At 46.8% G+C, this 21,741-nt stretch overlaps 1 protein-coding gene across 1 annotated transcript in view; it reads left to right on the forward strand.

The window, feature by feature from the left end:
- SLC45A2 (solute carrier family 45 member 2) overlaps positions 1-16,173 on the forward strand; it is a 118,298-nt gene extending 102,125 nt beyond the window's left edge. The window contains exon 7 of the mRNA XM_077281822.1: positions 15,865-16,173. Within this exon, the coding sequence (XP_077137937.1) occupies positions 15,865-16,089 (225 nt within the window). The 3' untranslated portion in view covers positions 16,090-16,173. The remainder of the gene's footprint in view (positions 1-15,864) is intronic.
- Positions 16,174-21,741: the final 5,568 nt, after the last annotated feature.

Raw genomic sequence — 21,741 nt, forward strand, 5'->3', positions numbered from 1 at the left:
TATGCGGTATCAATAGTAAAAATATCTAATGTTAAAAATAATTTTAAAAAATATTAAAAATCATTATATACTCACCTTCCGTGGGCCCCCAGATCCAGCCAATGCCTTTCCCGCTCCTCGCGACGTTCCGGTGACCGGTCCATGCATTGCGGTCTCGTGAGATGATGACGTAGTGGTCTCGCAAGACCGCTACTTCATCATCTCGCGAGACCGCAATGCACTCCTGGGACCAGAGCGTCGCGAGGAGCATCGGTAAACGCCTTGGCTGGATCCGGGGGCTCCGGAAGGTGAGTATATAACTATTTTTTATTTTAATTCTTTTTTTTTTTAACAGGGATATGGTGCCCACACTGCTATATACTATGTGGGTTGTGTTAGATACTGCGTGGGCTGTGTTATATACGGTACTACATCTCTGTGCTATATACTATATGGGCTGTGCTATATACTACGTGGCTGGGCAATATACTACATCGCTGTGCTCTGTACTACGTTCCCTGGGTTATATACTGCATGGGCAGTGTTATATACTACGTCTCTGTGCTATATACTACGTGGCTGTGCAATATACTACGTGGCTTGGCAATATACTACGTGGCTGTGCTATATACTACGTGGCTGTAAACTACATACATATTCTAGAATACCCGATGCAATAGAATCTGGCCACCATCTAGTCCCCTATAAACTCCTCAGTTCATCTCAATTTTATTGGACGCCCAGGACCATGGGCCAGGTCACCGCTGTCGTGACAATCCCTGAAGAACTGCCTGACTCGGCCCGAGTACCCCACGGCTCTAGTGGGCACTCCAGGTACACCAGTCTTGAAGCCAAAACAGTGCAAACCGGTGGTCCATTGTATAGCAGATAATGCTTTCAGTATATTTCCCAGCACCACCATGACTTCAACACGGTCCCGTCTCACTATCCAAGAGTCTGGACCACAAAATCCTCATTCCTTTCATCATGGTGACTCCTAGGAGACAAGCGATCATTTCCATTGATTGATTCTGGCCTCTCGCCCTGCACATTTCAAGAGGGACACGAGGAGCTCATGTATAGGGATGCCCAAATATTTGAGCACCCACAGTGAGTAGAAGATGATGGTGGGGAATGGCAATTAGTGTTTCAAGAGGTAGAGGATGATTATACAGTTGTCAACAAGGGATGTTGTGAAGTCAATAAGTCAGGATGGACAGAGTGCCTAATTGGAAGATGAGGTGGTAGACGATTAAGTCACTGACCCAACTTGGGAAGGTGCTATGCAGAGCAAGGCCAGAAGTGCAGCGGGAAAGGATCCACAGCACCCCAACAGGCACTAAGGCAGTGGGGTGGCCATAGGGAGAAGGCGGGCAACTGTTCCCCAGAGCACCCAGACGTGTGAAGTTCCCAGGCCAAGGGTTAGGTTTTCCCTTAAAGAAGGTATTGGAAGATAAACAAATGGTCATTTGCAACTTGTGCTGTACCAGTATCAGCAGATGCCTGACCTTTACCAGTTTGACCACCACCAGCATGCTCAGGCACATGTCATCAAAGCACCCGGGTAGGTGGGTTGAACACCTGGGTCCACAATCCGTGTTTGTGGGTTACAACACAGCCTTTTCCCTTGTTCTGTGTCCTTGTTAATCCCCTGTCCATGATGCAGGTGTGGATGCATCCCACCCTGCACCTGTTGTTACACATTCGCAAGCACCATCAGTAACCATATCCACTTCCTTGTCCCAGCACAGCCTTCAGTTGTGTCTTCCTCAGGCCTTGGAACGTAAGTGAAAATACCCAGTCACCCTCCCAATCACTAAAAAGGCACATTTCTAGACTGCTTAAATGGCAGTTTAAGTCTTTGGCAGTTCTTGCATTGTCCCCATAGGCTTTGTCAGTTTAAGTCCCTCCTTCATAAATTAAACTGGATGTGTCTGACCATATCACACACACCACACCCAGATATGGTAGTAAAATGTTTAAAATTACATTTACCAGTGACTACCGGTGGGTGCAGTTTTACTTCCCCCTCTAGTATGTCATCTACTGTAGTTATAGGCGATGGAGAAATATGATATGTAGCCCGGCTATTAACCAATTTCTGCGATTGGACTTACTATCCCATCCATGTGACCTGGGACTTAATTTCCATGGACGGGATAGTACGTCATTGGCGATCAGCCGCGCTCATGGGGGAGCGCGGCCAATAGCGGCCGGGTGTCAGCTGATTATCACAGCTAACATCAGGCACTATTCCGTTTTTTTCACAAATAAACACAAGTAATGTTGAGGAAATTTTACCACTATCATGAAGTACAATATGTTACGAGAAAACAATATCAGAATCACCATGATACGTTGATGCGTTCGAGAGTTATAACCTCATAAAGGGACAGAGGTCAGAATTGTAAAAATTGGCCCGTCATTAGCTTGCAAACCACCCTTGGGGGTTAAGGGGTGGAGGAGGCGTTTTTTTTTTTTTCTTTTTAATTTTTCCTTATATACAAGTCCTTATACAGGAAAGAATGCTTCCTAACATTTTTTTCCTGTAAAATCCATTTTATCTTATTTTTTGTATGTTTTATTGTCAGTCTGTAAAAGTGGAGTAATACTCTGACACCATTGTTCCCAGCAGCGACCTGGGAGTCAGAGATGCATCCCCATGCTGTTCCCATTCCACTCGAACCTTCAGTGATATTCCTGCCTTCCCAGCCCTCCGGGTAGAGTCTGCCGGAAAAATTCTCGAACTTCCCATTGACTTCCATTATAGTGGTTACTAGAGTTGAGTCCATCCGACCTGCACGATTCGAGTACTGAGCATTTTGGTGTTCGATCACCACCAATACAGATGTAAGCATTCATATATAGAGGACAAATAGATTGGAAATGACCTTTAACAAATCTTTCTTCCTTCCATCCTCGACACTGCCCAGCCTTTGCAATTGGTGTTTTCTCGTTAATACTGAGATTAATCTGTTTCTCTACGACAGACGATCAATATAACTTCATCTAGACAGCATGGCCGCCAGGTAGCTCACTGTTAAAGTCAGGGGAAATAGGTCATATTTTCGCTTCCAGCCTACAAAGCTTTGATGTCTTTTTTTTATTCCCAGAGCTCACATGTGGCGTTTGGACACAATGGTGAAATTTACTGTGTTTAATCTAAAGAAATAGGTGCCAGACTCATTGCGCAGTACATAAAACTGCAAGAATATTCTTGTTCAGTTAGATCGCTATTGCTAGAAGCCCAAGATAGCTAATAGAAAATGTTGATGGTGGAAATTTATCCGAAAAGCATCACAATGGATATATAAAGCCTTTCTTTATCGCCTGGAAGGGGGGAATACTGCTGTATATTTTGGCAGTACCTGGTATCACAGATCAGTCCCATTTGCATGGTTTTTCAGTGGGCTGTTCTACTAGTCACTTTATCAAGTCTTTTCCCAGTCACTGCAGGCTCCTACAATTCCAAGGAGAGTGAGAGTCTGTCTGTTGGGTGCCCATCAGAACATGGCTCTTTTATCCCCAGTAGAATGGAGCTGCAGTGTGAATGTTGACCATAATTCCACTTATTACCTGCTGGAGAACACCGTGGAGAACAGTGCTCTGGCAGTTGAGCATGCGCACCACTGCTTCACTCTTATGGGTATAAAAGTGTCCTGTTCAGGTGAGCAGAGAAGGTCCCACCCTTTAGACCACCACCAATCTAAAAGTTGTTGCCTACATTATGAATGGTGGATAACTTGTTCCAATCGAACAATCTCTTTTCATTAACAAAACAGACTCCAACACCTCAGAATGAAGGAAAGTCCATCTTTGTGCTAATCTCAAGGATCAGAATCCTGCGGACTAAACGAAGATGAATTCTTCTAGGATAGAGGACTAGCAATTAAGTCACGAAGGATCCATTTTGATCATAGCTTCGGCTGCTCCTCTAGCTTTTGACTAGTGAGATTTCAGTATTATGGTCAGAGCTTTTACAAAGGGGCAGGTGAGATAGGAAGTCTGCGAGAATCTGTTTCAACCAATAGCTGCAAATCAGGAAGTGACATCATAAAAGGTGGCAGCCATTTTGGTATACCCTGTAGTTTAGGGACATTTTTAGTTTAGTGCACAGAGCTCCTTGTAAAATTGCATTTCGGGGACCAGAGTATAAGGATTTTGGCCCTAGGATCTCATGGCGGATCCAAATTTGGAGTTTCACTTTCATATGTTTAAAAAATATGATATATCAGTGAGTCTGGGATGCACTTGAATGAGTGACATGTCTCTTGGGCTTTGAAAGCTTCCACGTGGAAATCTCATGCTACGTCACTGACCCTTGGTTTCCAATGAGCGTATCATAAACTTTATCAGATATGGAGTGACGTGAACAGGAGCAGGAAGGGCATGGACATCAACCTCATTCATCTAGTGATCAAGGGGGTTGCAGAGCATGGTTTACCTTTTGGATATAATTTGGGGGCTATAATACACAACGTTGATGATGCCTATGAAATTCTAGCATCAAATTAACATCAAACCAGTTAATAGAAAATAGATTACTTTGTAATGATAATTCTTTTTTTAAAGAAAACCTAGTACAAAGAAGGCTGTAGAAGAGCTTGAACCACTGTACCTGATGTTAGCCGAGAACCCAAGTCTTCTAATTTGACAACAAAGCAAATGCATCACTGAGACATATCAGAAGATATACCACTAAGGGGATCTGTGTGTAGGGTCGGGTTAAGAATTGAGCATAGTGCAAGAGATTGTGTGAGCCTTTCCATTCCTCTTTCCCATAATGTTGGCCACATCTTATACTGTTTGCCTTTCATGTCTGAGATAAGAATGAGATTGGAATAACTGCTTCTAAGTCGCAACCACCAAACACAGGGTTTTGAAAATTGTCAAGCAAAAATTAATGGAGTTGAACCAACACCATAGCTCACATTACTGTGGTGTTTCCATAACTGTAATTCATTTCTATCTGTTTTTGTGTTTTCAACTCTCGTGGCCGGGACCTGGAAGCAGATACCTCCATCTCGGTCATGAAATAGATTTCTCTTTAAGGTCATGTTTGGTTTTAAACATGTTCATATGTTCTTACAACATTAGGTAGAGAATTATGGTGCTTCACCTGCCATCTTCTCCTTAATTATAATATTTATTTCCATAGCTCCAACATTACCGGCAGTAATTTGCAATTCAGATGGTTCTTGTACAAACAATATAAAACACTGCATAATAACATATAATTCAACCCATAACAAGAGGAGTGAGGGCCAAGAGTACAAGTACAAAGTGCTACTGAGTGGGTGGAAGAGCAAACCGAGAATGGTTGTTTAGATTAGTGTGTTGAGGTGATAGGCTAGTCTAAAGAAATGTGTTTTTAGAGCATGCTTTAATCTATGAATACTAGGAATTAACTGGATTGTCTGGGGTATCGCATTCCAGAAAACTGGTGCAGCACAAGAGAGAAGAAAAAGTCAACTCCCCATAAGAGGATCCACTGCTTGGAGACTTGTATTATGACAAGAGATTATCAGAAGCAAAAGCGAAAATTCAGTATCAGATTTTTCTGGTGAAAGCCATACCTTTGTTTAAAAAGGACAGTTGTCTGAAACGCGTTTAAAAAGTTGTGCAAAGATTTTTTTGGAGATGAAGTTTTGACCTCTTATATTTTTTTTAATATTAGTTATGGTTTTTAAAAGAAGAATCTGCTGGATTTTTGCTTTAGCAGAAGAAAAGTCTCGAAGATGAATAAGGGGTTTGGCTTATAGAAGATGGACCGAGATGAGGTAGGAGATGTAGGGCAGTTCAGAGCTGTGGAGAGCTTAGTGTATAGGAGTGATAAGTTTGTATTATACTCTGTAGCGGATAAGCAACCAGTGCAATAACTGGCACAGCGCGGAGGCAGCTGTGTAGCGTTTGGTCAGAAATATGATCCTGGCACTGCAGTGGTCAGGATGAGAATAAATGTGAGCAGCGGTAAGAGTTTTTGCAGAGTCAAAGGTAAGAAAAGGTCAATTTCTAGAGATGTTTTTAAGGTGCAGGGGACACGAGCGAGCGAGTGAGTGATCAGATGTAGGGAATGAATGAAAGCTTTCAGTCAAATACAGTATAACTATAAAGTGACGAGGAGTTATGGTAGAACCACGCACAGAGATTGCAATTTCAGGATCATGTAGGTTAGTAGAGAGGGGAAACAAAAAGAGTTAAGTTTTTGACAAATTCAATTTTGGCTAGAAGGAAGACATAATGTGGGAGACAGTGGACAGACAATCTCTGGTGTTTTGTTGTAATGGGTGACGCCCCTTTCTTTAAGAAATTTTAGGCCTTACAGATGTTTATACAAGGTTCCTGGGAAATGGATAATGGAACTTGCTCACATAAAAAACCTTTTTCAGCATTCCCTATGGAGGTACGTGGGAGGTTTTATCCTAAAGTATCAGAGTGTTTCTGGCTCTTCTAAGCGATCTCTAATATTAAGGGAGTTGTCTTTTTAATGGGTAAAATTGCAAAGTGCTTATAAAAACATGTTTAAACAGACTTGGAACACAATCCATCTATATAATAAGAGGATATTTTATCCCATAACGGACAAGGGGCCTAAGCGCAAATATACCTTACTATTTAACTGTTTATAAAAACAAGCAACTTTGCTATTTACCTCTTATTAAAATCCTCCCGATTCTCAAGAATGGAGAGATTTTTCAGTGTACAGCTCATTACTAAGGTTTTACTAGTCACCCTTCAGTCTCGGAGCGCTGTCTGCTTTAGAGACTGCAAAAGATACTCTGAAGTAGCTCTCCATCTACTTTTGCACTTTTCCCAGGCTGCAGTACCTCCCAACTTTAAAATACAGGGGCGCTTTCTATTTTAGACTAATCCACATCCCTAACCTCGCCCAGCCCCTCACAGAAATAATTCCCACATCGCACAGCATTTATTGCCCCTCCAAAGTGCCCATCAAACATGCACGGTACCCCACAGTACATTCTCCTCCTACACAGTATGTTGCCCACCACAGCCCCCTCGCATATACAATATGATGCCCCCAGAGACTCAAACATGCATTATAAGGCTCCCACAGTGCCCCTCACACAGTATGGTGGCCACACAGACCCATCATGCATTTTGAGCCCGACACACTATGATGCTCCTACAGCCCCACACAAACACTGTTTGGGCCTCCCACAGTATTGTTCCCCCACACACAGTATGATTCCCTACAGTCCTCAAAACAGTATGATGCCCCCAAAGCTGTCAACACAGAATGATGACCTCACAGTGCCTCCACAAAATAGTATGATTCCTCTATAGACCCCCCCCATACATAGTATGATGCCTTCACAGCCCCCCAATACACAGTATGATGCTCCTACACTGCCCCAAACCATATTATGTCATATTTTACCATATTATGATACCCCCTTGAAACGATGGCCGGGGAACCACCAAGGTGCAGGGAGACTACCGTACACAAGATGAGGTGCAAACAACAAAAGGTAAATTTATTGGAAGGCAAGGAATGAAGTGGATGAGGAAGATGCAAACAGGGGTATACAATGGCAAAAGAAAATTTGCAAGAGTTATATTCTTTAGCCTGTCCGTCAAATAGCACGGTGCTCCAACTGTTACAGAATCAATGTATAATATAAAAGGTTGCCGCGCTGAACGGCACTTACAGCATGAAGTAACGTCCTGTGTGAACAAATAGCCACTTTACTGGCGATGTCCTCCTTCCCGGTCAAAAAAATCCTTAGCAATGGGAGCGTCCTCCCTGAAGGTACAGTCCCCCGGAGCAAGAACTCGCCGCCGTGTGTCAGCGTTGGCCACGGCCGCCGGCGCCGCCGACAGCGTAGCGAGGTGAGCGGGGGGCGTGGTAGGATGGGGACGTCACCTGTCCGCAACTGACGGACGTGTGCAGGGGCCAATCCCGACGCGTTTCGAGGGCAACGTCCCTCTTTCTCAAGGTATGGCGCCTGCACTGCCGCTGTTCTTATATATCCTACCCACGCTCCTGTAACCTCACAATTTGACAGTGAGTGACACATTTCGCCAGCTGCTACCTACTTATTCTGGCCCATTTGTGAGTAATCAGATGCTACTTTACAATGCTAAACAATGGACACCCAAAGAGCTCATGGCTACATCTGTATCCCTAAAACCAATACGATATTTATAATATTTATAAAACACAATCTTTATTTAATTACTGGATAAAACCAAAACTAATAAGTTCTACCAAAACCTTATAAAAAACCTCATAAAAAAGCCTACTGACAAGCGCAAAAACTCACTCCGCGCCGCACACATATGTGAACATGTTATTCGCCATTTCTTAAAATTTATAAAAAACCTTTATTATAAAAAAATATATCAAAATATGTAAAATAGATAAAATTGTGCGCAGCTTTCTGAGATAACCATGGCTTCTCCGTTATCTCCAAACGCTTTAAAATATATCCGGAGGGCCCAAGAACATACTTTGTATCACTATAAAGAGACCTTACAGAGCATAAAGCTCAATCTCCTGATTTAGTCCTTTAGGGGCCAAAGTGTCTAAAGGACTAAATCAGGAGATTGAGCTTTTTTATAAGGTTTTTTGAATAGTACTTATTAGTTTTGGAAAGAGGGACGTTGCCCTCGAAACGCGTCGGGATTGGCCCCTGCACACGTCCGTCAGTTGCGGACAGGTGACGTCACCATCCTACCACGCCCCCCGCTCACCTCGCTACGCTGTCGGCGGCGCCATCGGCCGTGGCCAACGCTGACACACGGCGGCGAGTTCTTTCTCCGGGGGACTGTACCTTCAGGGAGGACGCTCCCATTGCTAAGGATTTTTTTGACCGGGAAGGAGGACATCGCCAGTAAAGTGGCTATTTGTTCACACAGGACGTTACTTCATGCTGTAAGTGCCGTTCAGCGCGGCAACCTTTTATATTATACATTGGTTTTCTGTTAGTCACATACACCCCATTGACTGGTTTGCCTGCCGCTGTTCTGGGCATATGTGCTTAGCGCCTTGTGATTTTTAGTAACGTGTTACAGAATCAATATACGTCACACAAGCAAATGCAAACAATAAACAAAGAATGATGCTACTCTATGTATAACCTCCCTGGCCTTTACTAAGCAGGCCACACGGCTGCCGTGTTCTGTCTATTGAAGCCTACACTAGGCCCTGACATGTGCACAAAACAAGAACAAACTCACGGTGATGTTGGGGACTCAGATGCAGTCCCGGGGGGCCCCAGCAGTTTAGTACGGTGGTGCGCACGGCTCTCTGCCAGCTCCGTGAAACGTGGTCTTCTCCTTGCTTCTGGATCTGGGAGGTGCTCCTGGAAACTAAATCACTTTCTCAGTATCTTCATGGCTTCTCAAACTAGCACATGACAGCCACCCTTGCTACGCCCAAAGAGTCTGTCGAATTTCACGAGTTCACTCTGTCCCAAGCTGTGGGTCCTCTTTTGTAGGGAATTAAATATGGCTTCTCGAGGGGGGGGGGGAGTTTGGATCATAATCCTCCTGTTTCGACATGGGGATTTAGACAAACTTTGCTCAAGGCGCTTAGTACAAATGGAGCGCCCCCACACCGCCGCTGGGCCGAGGGGTACCCGGTACCGGGCCTCGGAGTCTCTGTTCTGGGGGTTGTCACGGTGGCTAGACCCGGTCCGTGGCCCTGCCGGTCAGTGGGGGACGTCCGGTGAAACAAGTCGTGATAGTGGTGCAGTTGTGGGGTGCAGGTTGCGGTAAATAACGAGGACACCAGGTTGCAGTCTCTTTACCTCTTTACTGAAGATCTCTGGGTCCTCAGTCCGGAATACAGATCACCAGGCTGCGCAAGTCCGGCCGGTCCAATGGCACTTCCAGAATTCACTTTTCAGGTGGAAATCAGTGCCTTCCTTCTTAGCGCTATGTGTTGTAGTCCTTCCCTGCTGTGCTTACGGAAAGTACCCCACAACTGTTGTCTGTTTCTTAAGTTCCCTCACAACTCGATTAGTTGATGTTCTGCTAATCCTCCGTCCCTCCCGATGTTCTGGTTGGAACGGCACCCGTATGACGGGTAGGCTCGGAGCTCTTCCGGGACCCTAGAGTCGCCCCTCTCCACAAGTTGCCCCCCAAGACTGCATAGGTGATTAAATGTGAGACAGCCCGCCTGAGACTGACTGTCCTGCCGTAGGTTTGAAGTATTGCTTGAAGCTAGATGTCTGTATACTTCCTCGGCGTTCCGGCCACCGGCTACACGCCTCAGTAGGATGTTGCCTCGATCTCACGGCACGACCCCTACTGGTATTCTCCTATTTGCTTCGATCTCGTTTCTCACTCAGCACAATATATCTCTCTTCTATTCCTTGCTTAGGGCACCGCCGCTATTCTGTGCAGGCACGGTCCCGTTACGTTCTTTCCTGTAGCCAGGTCTCCATCAGGGTCCCAAACCTGACAGAGGCCCTACCGAATCCTCTCCCGCAACACCCTCTGCCACAAGGTGTTGCCTGGTTCCTATCCAGTCAGCTTTCTCTTACTAACTTCCTGCCTGACCCCCAGTTTTACCTGTGTGTGGAGAGTGGCCTAGTAAATAGAACCCTTAGCTCCCCCTGGAGGCCCGGCGGTGAAATGTATTGGTGTCTGTGATACCTGATCAGATGAACTCCTTCAGTGCCATCAGACGTACCATGGCTCCCCTTAGTGGCGGAGCCACAGTACTGCAACGACCAGGACTCTGGGGCGCTGCACTCCCCCCCCCGGTTAAATCCAGTGCTCCGGGACTGGGAAGAAAACAACAATACAAGTTATCAAAAAGACATACAATTTGTTGAGTGTAATAACAATAAGTATACTTGAACAGAGCTTCCCTTTATGGGAGGTGAGGACACTTGAACGTTACAAAACATGGTTAAATATTACAGCAACAGGCTATAAATAACTTCTATTACCCAACCGGGTATTCTACTTAGTGCAATTCTTTGAACAATAATTTTAACATCGCCCTTAAGGACGTACACTCGGCATCCATTAAAGACCTTCTTATAATCACATTATAAGGCAAGTTTAACTTTACATTCTCCTTCTTTAAATCTGCAGGACCGCCTGTCCTAACGGCGCCAGATCTACTGCCTCTCCTTTCTTACAGGACCGCTCCTTTCAGCCCGAGCCTTCTGTCTTTTCAACTACTATACACATTATAGAACATAACATACTTTCAATTTAGGAACACTGAGCCATCTTCATCTGGCTCCTAGGAGGACTCACTGACTAACCCCTACGGGCTCACTTTCTGTCCTCTGTGACACATCATTAACTCTTTCTTTACAATAAACTAGTTTTCTACGGAGGACTCAGGGTTTACCTTCTATCCTCATTTTCTATCAACATTATCAAACATTTTCTTAGAGCATTAACTTCTATCTTTACTTTCTTGCTAACAACTATGCAGGACACTCTGTCTACCCCAACGGGCCTACTGCACCTTTCTTCTAGCTTTCACACTTTCTTCTAAGGAACATTATCAGCATTTCTTTTACAGTTAACTAGTTCAATACATATAACTTCTACATGTAAACATTATCATTCTCTTTCAAAGCATCGTTATCACTTTACTGCCCTAAGGCAGTATTTCTCATAAGTACACAGATGAACATCCCCTTTAAGAGGGGATCAAGTCTTTATGAGGTAGCATATCTTCTCAGGCTACCAGTCCATACTCAGCAAAGGCTCCGGTGCGGTATCTTCGCAAAGAGTCTCTCTTTAAGTAAAACCAGTAGGAAGCGCCTTTTAAGAAGGTGCAAACTATTTACAATAAGTTTGTATCATGCATTGTTCATGATTGCGGCAGTTCTTGATAACAGGGGAAAAATAGCAAAAACAACCGAAAACAGTAGGGATCCCGGGTCAACAAAGGGATCCCTTTAAGAGTTAACCCAGGACAGGTTTTAGCAGCAAAACAGCAAGGAAATAAACAGTTAACTATTTACAGTTTCAGGTTTCCGAGGCTTAGTTGGACGGCTTCCAGGGCTGCACCTGGCACTTAACCCTTCTTGGCCTGGGAGAAGTGAGGTCCAGGGATACACCCAGTGCTGGACACACGCCATTAATCCATCTTTCATATACGGTTAAATCATGCGCAGCGATGGAGGTCTGCGCAGCTTGAGTATGGGCATCTGCTGCAGCAGAGGTAGTGGCTGCTGCAAGATCAGTCACTGGAACGGAGTCAGCTTCTGTGGCACTAGCAGTCGCTGGGGTGGTGTCGGTCATCAGGGCAGGGTTGTCTCTCATACCTGCTTCAGACGTGGTCCCACCGGTGCCGGTCTGCTCCGTCTGCGCTGGGGTTTGGAACGCTGGTTGCAGGGCCTTGTGCTGCGACATTGTCATCTCCTCTTGCAGCACCTCGCTTTCCGGCAGGGCCTTGCTTTCTGGCTTCGGAGCGCTGGAACTTCTTTCTTGCTCCGGACCAGACGAGGCTGCCGACAGACATCTGGCGAGGCTCCCGATGATGGTCTTCTTCCACCCGGCCTCAGTGCTCAGCTGCGCCTGCAGGTGTTGGTGGATCAACTTGTCCGCTCCGGTCTGCAGGAGGTCAGCGTCAGCTGTGGAGGTCTGGCTGCAGTGCCCCTCCGGGTAGCTGGGGGAGTCCTCGGCTCCGACCCCACGCTCGGGCTCCGGGCGGCTGGCCATGGCGTCCTCCATGTCGCGGACTTCTTCTTCCTGGTCCTTTTCCGCTCTCTTCTTCGTGGGCGGTTTCGTTTTCGTTGTCTCTGCCCACCATAGAAGATCAAGAGGCGGATCTCTCCTGTCGACGGGCCCGCCCTTAGAATGCAACAATATTTAGACTGGGCGGTCATTGTCCTTCGCGCTCTTTAGTTTGTCTACGCCTACTCCACGCCCCTCTTCTTCTCCTGCGCTTCTCCTCAGCGCTGCAATGGCGGCGGTTTTGGCGGTTAATGGCACAGCACAGTCCTTTCAATAAAGTACAGTCCAAGCACGATAAGTCACAGTTCCAAGGCACACATGACCTGATTCTTCAGGCTTAAGTAGATCCTGTTCGTGACGCCAAGTTGGAGCGCCCCCACACCGCCGCTGGGCCGAGGGGTACCCGGTACCGGGCCTCAGAGTCTCTGTTCTGGGGGTTGTCACGGTGGCTAGACTCGGTCCGTGGCCCTGCCGGTCAGTGGGGGACGTCCGGTGAAACAAGTCGTGATAGTGGTGCAGTTGTGGGGTGCAGGTCGCGGTAAATAACGAGGACACCAGGTTGCAGTCTCTTTACCTCTTTACTGAAGATCTCTGGGTCCTCAGTCTGGAATACAGATCACCAGGCTGCGCAAGTCCGGCCGGTCCAATGGCACTTCCAGAATTCACTTTTCAGGTGGAAATCAGTGCCTTCCTTCTTAGCGCTATGTGTTGTAGTCCTTCCCTGCTGTGCTTACGGAAAGTACCCCACAACTGTTGTGTCTGTTTCTTAAGTTCCCTCACAACACGATTAGTTGATGTTCTGCTAATCCTCCGTCCCTCCCGATGTTCTGGTTGGAACGGCACCCGTATGACGGGTAGGCTCGGAGCTCTTCCGGGACCCTAGAGTCGCCCCTCTCCACAAGTTGCCCCCCAAGACTGCATAGGTGATTAAATGTGAGACAGCCCGCCTGAGACTGACTGTCCTGCCGTAGGTTTGAAGTATTGCTTGAAGCTAGATGTCTGTATACTTCCTCGGCGTTCCGGCCACCGGCTACACGCCTCAGTAGGATGTTGCCTCGATCTCACGGCACGACCCCTACTGGTATTCTCCTATTTGCTTCGATCTCGTTTCTCACTCAGCACAATATATCTCTCTTCTATTCCTTGCTTAGGGCACCGCCGCTATTCTGTGCAGGCACGGTCCCGTTACGTTCTTTCCTGTAGCCAGGTCTCCATCAGGGTCCCAAACCTGACAGAGGCCCTACCGAATCCTCTCCCGCAACACCCTCTGCCACAAGGTGTTGCCTGGTTCGTATCCAGTCAGCTTTCTAACTAACTTCCTGCCTGACCCCCAGTTTTACCTGTGTGTGGAGAGTGGCCTAGTAAATTGAGCCCTTAGCTCCCCCTGGAGGCCCGGCGGTGAAATGTATTGGTGTCTGTGATACCTGATCAGATGAACTCCTTCAGTGCCATCAGACGTACCATGGCTCCCTTTAGTGGCGGAGCCACAGTACTGCAACGACCAGGACTCTGGGGCGCTGCACAAACTCTTTAATGTGTTACAGCTATGTACAGGACTCCAGCCTCCCATCCCGAGAAAGGGGCTCTGCAGTGTCCCTACGAATGGATGCATTGACAAATATGTGCACCGCTAGTTCTGTGGATGAATCGAGCGAGGTGCACATGCTCAACCAGTAATCTTTTGATACTTGTAACATTCTCCAGGTCAATGAGGGGTCCCAGCGATCATCAAGTTAACGCCCATACAGATCCCCAATATTCCTCCATATTGCTTCCGGTGTCCCCATCAGTAGTGATGAGCGAGTATACTTGTTGCTCGGGTTTTCCTGAGCACGCTCGGAGTGTTCGGAGATTTTAGTTTTCATCACCGCAGCTGAATGATTTACAGCTACTAGACAGCCTGATTACATGTGAGGATTCCCTAGCAACCAGGCAACCCCCACATGTACTCAGGCTGGCTAGTAGCTGTAAATCATTCAGCTGCGGTGATGAAAACGAAATCTCCGAGCAGTCATAAATACTCCGTGACCACCCGAGCAATGAGTACACTTGCTCATCACTATTCATCAGTCTTTTAGCTCGTTGCATTGCCTTGACTGTTGCTACCAGTTAGTGGACCCTGACTGGCTGCAGCGGTCACCTGGCTCTTATCCCCACTTGAATAGAATGCATTAAGTACTGTAATTGCTGCAGCCAGTCAGCAACTACTGATTGGCTGCAGTGGTCACCTGTTTTCCCCCTGTCAGCATTAGATGAGTATAGTTGATATTGATAAGACCGATGAATCGTACAGTAGTGAAGGAGGAAATCGTTTTTGAAAAGTCCTGTGTGAAAAAAAAAAATACATTAATCTCACTGTATTAATTCAGCTGTGATGGAGGATTTGGCTACAAATGTGCAGGGTCCTCTCTCCTGTAGAGTGTCAGCTCTTATGTGCAGGGTCCTCTCCTGTAGAGTGTCAGCTCTTATGTGCAGGGTCCTCTCTCTCCTGTAGAGAGTCAGCTCTTATGTGCAGGATCCTCTCTCCTGTAGAGTGTCAGCTCTTATGTGCAGGGTCCTCTCTCCTGTAGAGTGTCAGCTCTTATGTGCAGGATCCTCTCTCCTGTAGAGTGTCAGCTCTTATGTGCAGGATCCTCTCTCCTGTAGAGTGTCAGCTCTTATGTGCAGGGTCCTCTCTCCTGTAGAGTGTCGGCTCTTATGTGCAGGGTCCTCTCTCCTGTAGAGTGTCAGCTCTTATGTGCAGGGTCCTCTCTCCTGTAGAGTGTCAGCTCTTATGTGCAGGGTCCTCTCTCCTGTAGAGTGTCAGCTCTTATGTGCAGGGTCCTCTCTCCTGTAGAGTGTGAAGTGTCCATGTGTAATTGTAGGGGCACCTTCTGGGTGCTTATGACGTCTGGGTTCCGAGACCTTTCAGTAATGACAGTCTAGGGTGGGCTCGGCTTCAGTTGACATAAGAATGTAAATTGTAATTCTCCTCGGAGCCTTTGAATATGAGCGTTGAACATTGAAGTTTCACAAGAACTAGAGTAATGCAGGTTGCACCCCGCTGGCCAAGAACATCATGGGCCTAATAAGGAATACATTTGTAAATTGTCGAGGGTCTCGGGATGTCATATATGGTAATGCCTTGTTCTATCATGGATGACATGACTCTTCCTGTGGTTTGGTGACTCACACATACTAAACCTAATTTCCTGCTTTTTGATCCTTCAGGGCAAAGCACAGCTTGATGGAAAGATGAACAAAGTTCACCGAGGAAAAGGAATCGACTGTGCGGCTCTTACCTGCATGGTGCAGTTGGCCCAGATCATTGTTGGCGGTGGTCTCGGATTCTTGGTCAGCCTCGCTGGGAGTGTGGTGGTTGTTGTAATTTCCGCTTCTGCCGCGTCACTGATTGGCTGCTGTTTTGTCGCAATATTTGTCAGATATGTGGAGTAAACTCTGATTTCTACTGAGCTGCTATATGTGATAAAAAAACGAACATTTTTGTAAAATAATTAAAATTAAAAATAATCAAACTTTTGTATTGTTTTGCATTTGAACGTCCAGATTTTGGGTCTTCATTGCTGTAACAGTTACCCCCAGTTGGTTTTTAGTATCTTCATATGCAGCGCCCCAGAGTCCTGGTCGTTGCAGTACTGTGGCTCCACCACTAAGGGGAGCTATGGTACATCTGATGGCACTGAAGGAGTTCATCTGACCAGGTATCACAGACACCAATACATTTCACAGTCGGGCCTCCAGGGGAGCTAAGGGTTCTATTCACTAGGCCACTCCTCACATACTGGTAAAACTGGGGGTCAGGCAGGAAGTTAGATGAGAAAGCTGACTGGATGGGAACCAAGCAACACCCTGTGGCAGAGGGTGTTGCAGGGGAAGATTCGGTAGGGTCCCTGTCAGGGGTGGGATCCTGACAGAGGCCTGGCAACTTGAGAGAACGTCACGGGACCGTGCCTGCTCAGCATAGCGGCGGTGCCCAAGGAAGGACTAGAAGCGAGATAGATTGTGCTGAGTGAGAAACGAGATCAAAGCAACAGGGAGAATTCCAGTAGGAGTCGTGCTGTTAGACCGAGGCAACATCCTACTGAGGCGCACAACCGGTGGCTGGAACGCCGAGGAAGTACAGTGCTTCAAGCCATACTTCAAACCTACGGCAGGACAGTCAGTTACAGGCGGGCTGTCTCACCCAGACCCAGGAAGAGCTAGGGAGGTACCAACAGGAGTGGGGCGACGCTAGAGTCCCGGAAGAGCTCCGAGCCTCCCCGTCATACGGGTGCGTCCTAACCGTAAGATCAGGGGGACGTAAAAAGGGAGAACATTACAGTTGTGAGGGAACACGAGAAACAGACACAACAGTTGTGGGGACTTTCCGTAAGCACAGCAGGGAAGGACCGCAACAAACAAGCGCAAGAAGGTAGGCACAGATTTCCACCTGCAAAGAGAATTCTGGAGGTGCCATCGGACCGGCCGGACTTGCGCAGCCTGGTAAACCGTATTCTGGACTGAGGACCCGGAGATCTTCAGTAAAGAGGTAAAGAGACTGCAACCTGGTGTCCTCGTTATAACTACACCACCATTCACCACTCTTTCACTGGACGTCTCCCACTGACTGACAGGGCCACGGACCGGGTCTAGCCACCGTGATAACCCCCAGGACAGAGACTCAAAGAGGCCCGGTACCGGGTACCCCTCGGCCCTGCGGCGGTGGGGGCGCTCCACATACATGAAAAAGGAGCCATTTTGGGCCCTTGGGTGCCTAGTTTCAGCTACAAACATTATTCATTATTACTGTACTTCCTATTGCTTCTTAGGTTTTATAATTAGTTTATGCCTGATGTTTTCATTGTGTAATATAGGCGCTGAGACCCCCAACCATTTTCTAGAATATATCTAGGACAACACATTGCAGCTTTGGCTCCCAATGACTTTTTCTGGCTTTTCACAGGGATTAACAAACTTAATTGTAAAACTATGGACCACCTTTTAGTTCTCCAAAAATAAGGCCTTGGGAAGCTGGAGTTATAAGCTAGAGATGGCTGATACACTTGCACTTTCTTATACAATCAGGCACAAACATGTAAATGTATAAGGTGAGCTCTGGCTCTATTTGACAGCTGTCTCTTATGTTGTGGATGGAGAGAATTAGCTGCTATGACATCTCCCATACACAGCACTCGCAGGCATGAAGGACTCCTGTTTTCCTGTCTCTTTGTAGCACATATTCAGAAGCAGCAGCATAGAGGACAATGAACAGCCGTACTGAGCAGAGTTTCTGTGAACTCAGAACTGAAGGTGAAAAAATACTGTTACACACCTGTCCCGGGTCTGGGCTCTGCAACCTTCATTCCGATTCACTGAACTTTGTATTGCTCCATGTCGGGCTTTGCAAGTGGCACGGTATGTTATCATGTGATTGTATCAGCTCCACTAAGGCACATCGTGTCCGGTCTGCCTGCGGCCTCCGGTGCTTCTTGTCCCTGCTCCATATCTGCTTTTCTGTGTCCTATTTGCCTGCAGCCTCCTGTGCTTGCAGCGCCCCAGAGTCCTGGTCGTTGCAGTGATGTCATTCTTCCACCAGGGTGAGTGATATTACGTCCGAAGGTAACAAAGGAGTCCATCCTTCCAGGTAGGCTGCCTCCTTCTGAGGCGCGTAGCCGGTGGCCGGAACACCGAGGGAGTAATTGACACTACGCATTACTTCAGAGACCAGCAGGACAGTCAATTCCAAGTTGGCTGCCCGACCTTAATACCTATGAAGTCACAGTGGCACATTGTGGGGGTTGGGGCGTCTCTAGGGTCCCTATAAACAAGCCTCAGGCCATCAGTCAAATGGGTTTGTCCTATCCATACCATCTGGGGGACAGTGAGGAAGACATCAGAAACATCCACGAAAGTTGTGAGGACCTTACCGAGAAGCTCAGCAGGGAGGTACTACAACACACAGGTGCTAGTAGGAAGGCTACTGATTTCGACCTGGATAAGGGGACTCTGGATTTGCCTTCGGACCGGCCGGACTCTGCCTACCCTGTGGTCTGTACCCTGGACTGTGGATGCTGAAGCTTCCAGTAAAAGGTAAAGAGACTGCAACCTTGTGTCGTTGTTATTCACTGCACCTTACATCTTCCACCATCACCATCTACACTTCTGGGAAGCCCTGGGGAGACACTTCACCTGTGGGAAGATATACCATCTTGCTGCCATAACATCACCCCAGCGGACCCCTAAGCAGCGTCGGTCACCCTGACCGAATACCACAGGTGGCGTCACGAACACCGTACAAACTTTCCCCTTTCATTGGGCGCCCCTCAAAGGGCCACGGACCAGGTCGGGCCACCGTGACATCCCCCGAACCAAAGGACCCGGTGCTGAGTACCCCATTGCCCTAACGTGGGGGCGCTCCATGCTTCTTGCACCTGCTCCATATCTGCTTTCCAGTGTCCTGTCTGCCTGTGGCCTCTAGTACTACTGGTGCCTGCTTCATGCCTGCTTTCCGGTGTCCTGTCTGCCTGCGGTCTCCAGTGCTACTTGTGCCTGCTCCATACCTGCTTTCTATTGTCCTGTCTGCCTGTGGCCTCTAGGACTTTTTGCACCTGTTCCATATCTGCTTTCTGTTGTCCTGTCTACCTGGGATTCCAGTGATTGTAGCACCTGCTCCATATCTGCTTTCCAGTGTCCTGTCTGCAGGCTACAGTACCTGCTGCATAACTGCTTTCCGGGGTCCTGTCAAATCCACTGCTTCTGGTAACTGCTCAATACGTGTTTTCCAGTGTCCTGTCTGCCTGCAGCCTCCACTGCTTCTAGTACATGCTACCTACCTGTTTTCCAGTGTCCTGTCTGCCAGCATCCTCCATGGCTTCTAGCGCCTGCTCCATATCTGTTTTCCGGTGTGCTGTCTGTCTGTGGCCTCCATTGCTTCTGGTTCTTGTTTCCTGCTTGCCTTCCAGTCTGCTGCACCGATGCCCATGGCCCATGTATCCACCAGACCTGGAGCTTGGAAGATCAACCTCTTCATCTCAGTCGAAGCAAATACAATTAGTAGACCGTTGCAGGTCTGTGACACTCTCTCTGCTTCTCTCTCCTCCATAAAAATTAATTTACTTGTACTATTGATTTATGAAACGTTCACAAAAATGGCAATGACCATTTAAATCTCCATGGTCCAAAGAGAAACTTGCAGCTGTGACCTCCACCCACCATGGTTTCTTCTTATGCGAATGGAATGCCTTTGTGCACCAATACCCAGGTATACCTGCCAATGCTGCACCCTCAAAATCCAATCTTATGGGTCGACTGTGAACACTAAAGGAATGTTCTTATGTATCCATCAAATGTGCGCTCTGTTGATTCTGAGCCATTGGCCACATTCCACCAATGCACGTTGTCTTTTGCAAGCATTAATTGATCTACTGGTCTCGAGTAATTTCTGCGCGGCTTATATTAAAGTGCATTGATTGGAAAATGTCATATATTTCCCCATATGTTCATCCTACAGTTTCAGTCTTCTTGACCTTTCTATTATTTCCATAAAAGAATAAATGCTGATTTAAATTACACTTAACATTGAAGCAAATAGATTCCTACGTGGAAAACAAAATCTCCACAAGGCCTTATAGACAAAGTAAGAAATAATTCACTTAGATCCATTGGGAAAGAAACGAGCCTGCGGTTTATCGCCTGACTCCAAAGTCAATACTGAAATCGGATTATGGCACATTTCCTTCCATAAGTAGAATATACATTAAATTATAAGGAATCGGGAGCGTCAGCACGTAATGTGATAATAACGTGTAAGGACCACGGGGAGCAAGACATAAATTCATCACCGAACTCATGGAAGATTGGATTCTATACACATAGTAATAGAAAATAGATCAAGTATAAAACCAAATGTATTATTTAATTCTCCTTAGAGATATTCACATCGTTGACATTAGTTTCCATTGTAAAGTCAGTTCTCATGGGTTGTGTGATATATATGTAAGCGAGTCACTGAATGCAACACGCAGATAAGGACAAAGCGGAAGTAATTAACATAACTATTTATTCCCCTTGTGTGATTATTGAAAATGGGGGATGTTGTGAACAAGATAAGTTCAGGGATAGCAGAGTAATTACAGAGTACTGTATTCATATACAATAATGTCATAGTGGTTATCAATGCACTGTAAGTCCTACAGGGAGACTTCACTACGTTACATATATTCCATTTCTGATGAGAGTAATCGTCAGTGATAAGGGTGCCACTACAAGGATCCTCTTTATATAGTAGGCCCTAGCGGGGGTCTCCGATTTTTCCCACTAGGCTGCAAGTCCTTTTGACAAAGTCAATCAGTGCTCTCTGTGCCTCCTGCACTCCAGACATTCCCCACCTCGTCTGTTGCACCACCACCGACTGACCCCTGTACTGTATGTCAGTGTGGACAGTAAGGGCCCAGCTCATTCGCACCTCTTAGTCATTATCTCAGAAGTCCAATCCTGGATTGGGGTCCTCACCAGACCTTCAGTGCTTGACCAGTGGAAGAGTAGTCTTGCATGGCATAGTCTTGTTTCTGAGTCTAGCCCAAGGCTAGACATCATGTCTTGATCTGCGTGGTGTGGTCCACAGATCTCCCAGTGTCTATCTGGTTCATGGCTAGCTGCGTGTTTCTTAGTACACCTGTGAAGATTTTCAGGTAGGGCCGGAACACCTCTTGCAGCTGGGACCTCTTGTCCATGGATAGATGCGGGTTAAATTCCATGTCCTCAATCGACCCTCCTTCCCGGGCTGCTGTTAGGAAATACACCAGGACTTGACTCTTGACTTCATCAGGCATGCTACACACAGGAAGGGCACATGTTTCCTTGTTATGATGAGCTTTCATCATATTGACATGGAAGACCTTCTGCCTCTTCCTGGTGTGGTCAATGGTGACCATGTAATTGCAGCGTCCCAGGGTCCTGATCGTTGCAGTAATATCATTCTCCTCTAGGGGGGAGTGATGTTACGTTTGGAGGCAATGAAGGAGATCTCTTTACCAGGTATCACAAACATGCAACACATTTCATACTCCAGGCCACCAGAGGGAGCTATGCTCCTATTTATTAGGGAAC

This window comes from Ranitomeya variabilis, chromosome 1 (assembly GCF_051348905.1).
Source record: "Ranitomeya variabilis isolate aRanVar5 chromosome 1, aRanVar5.hap1, whole genome shotgun sequence".
NCBI lineage: Eukaryota > Metazoa > Chordata > Amphibia > Anura > Dendrobatidae > Ranitomeya > Ranitomeya variabilis.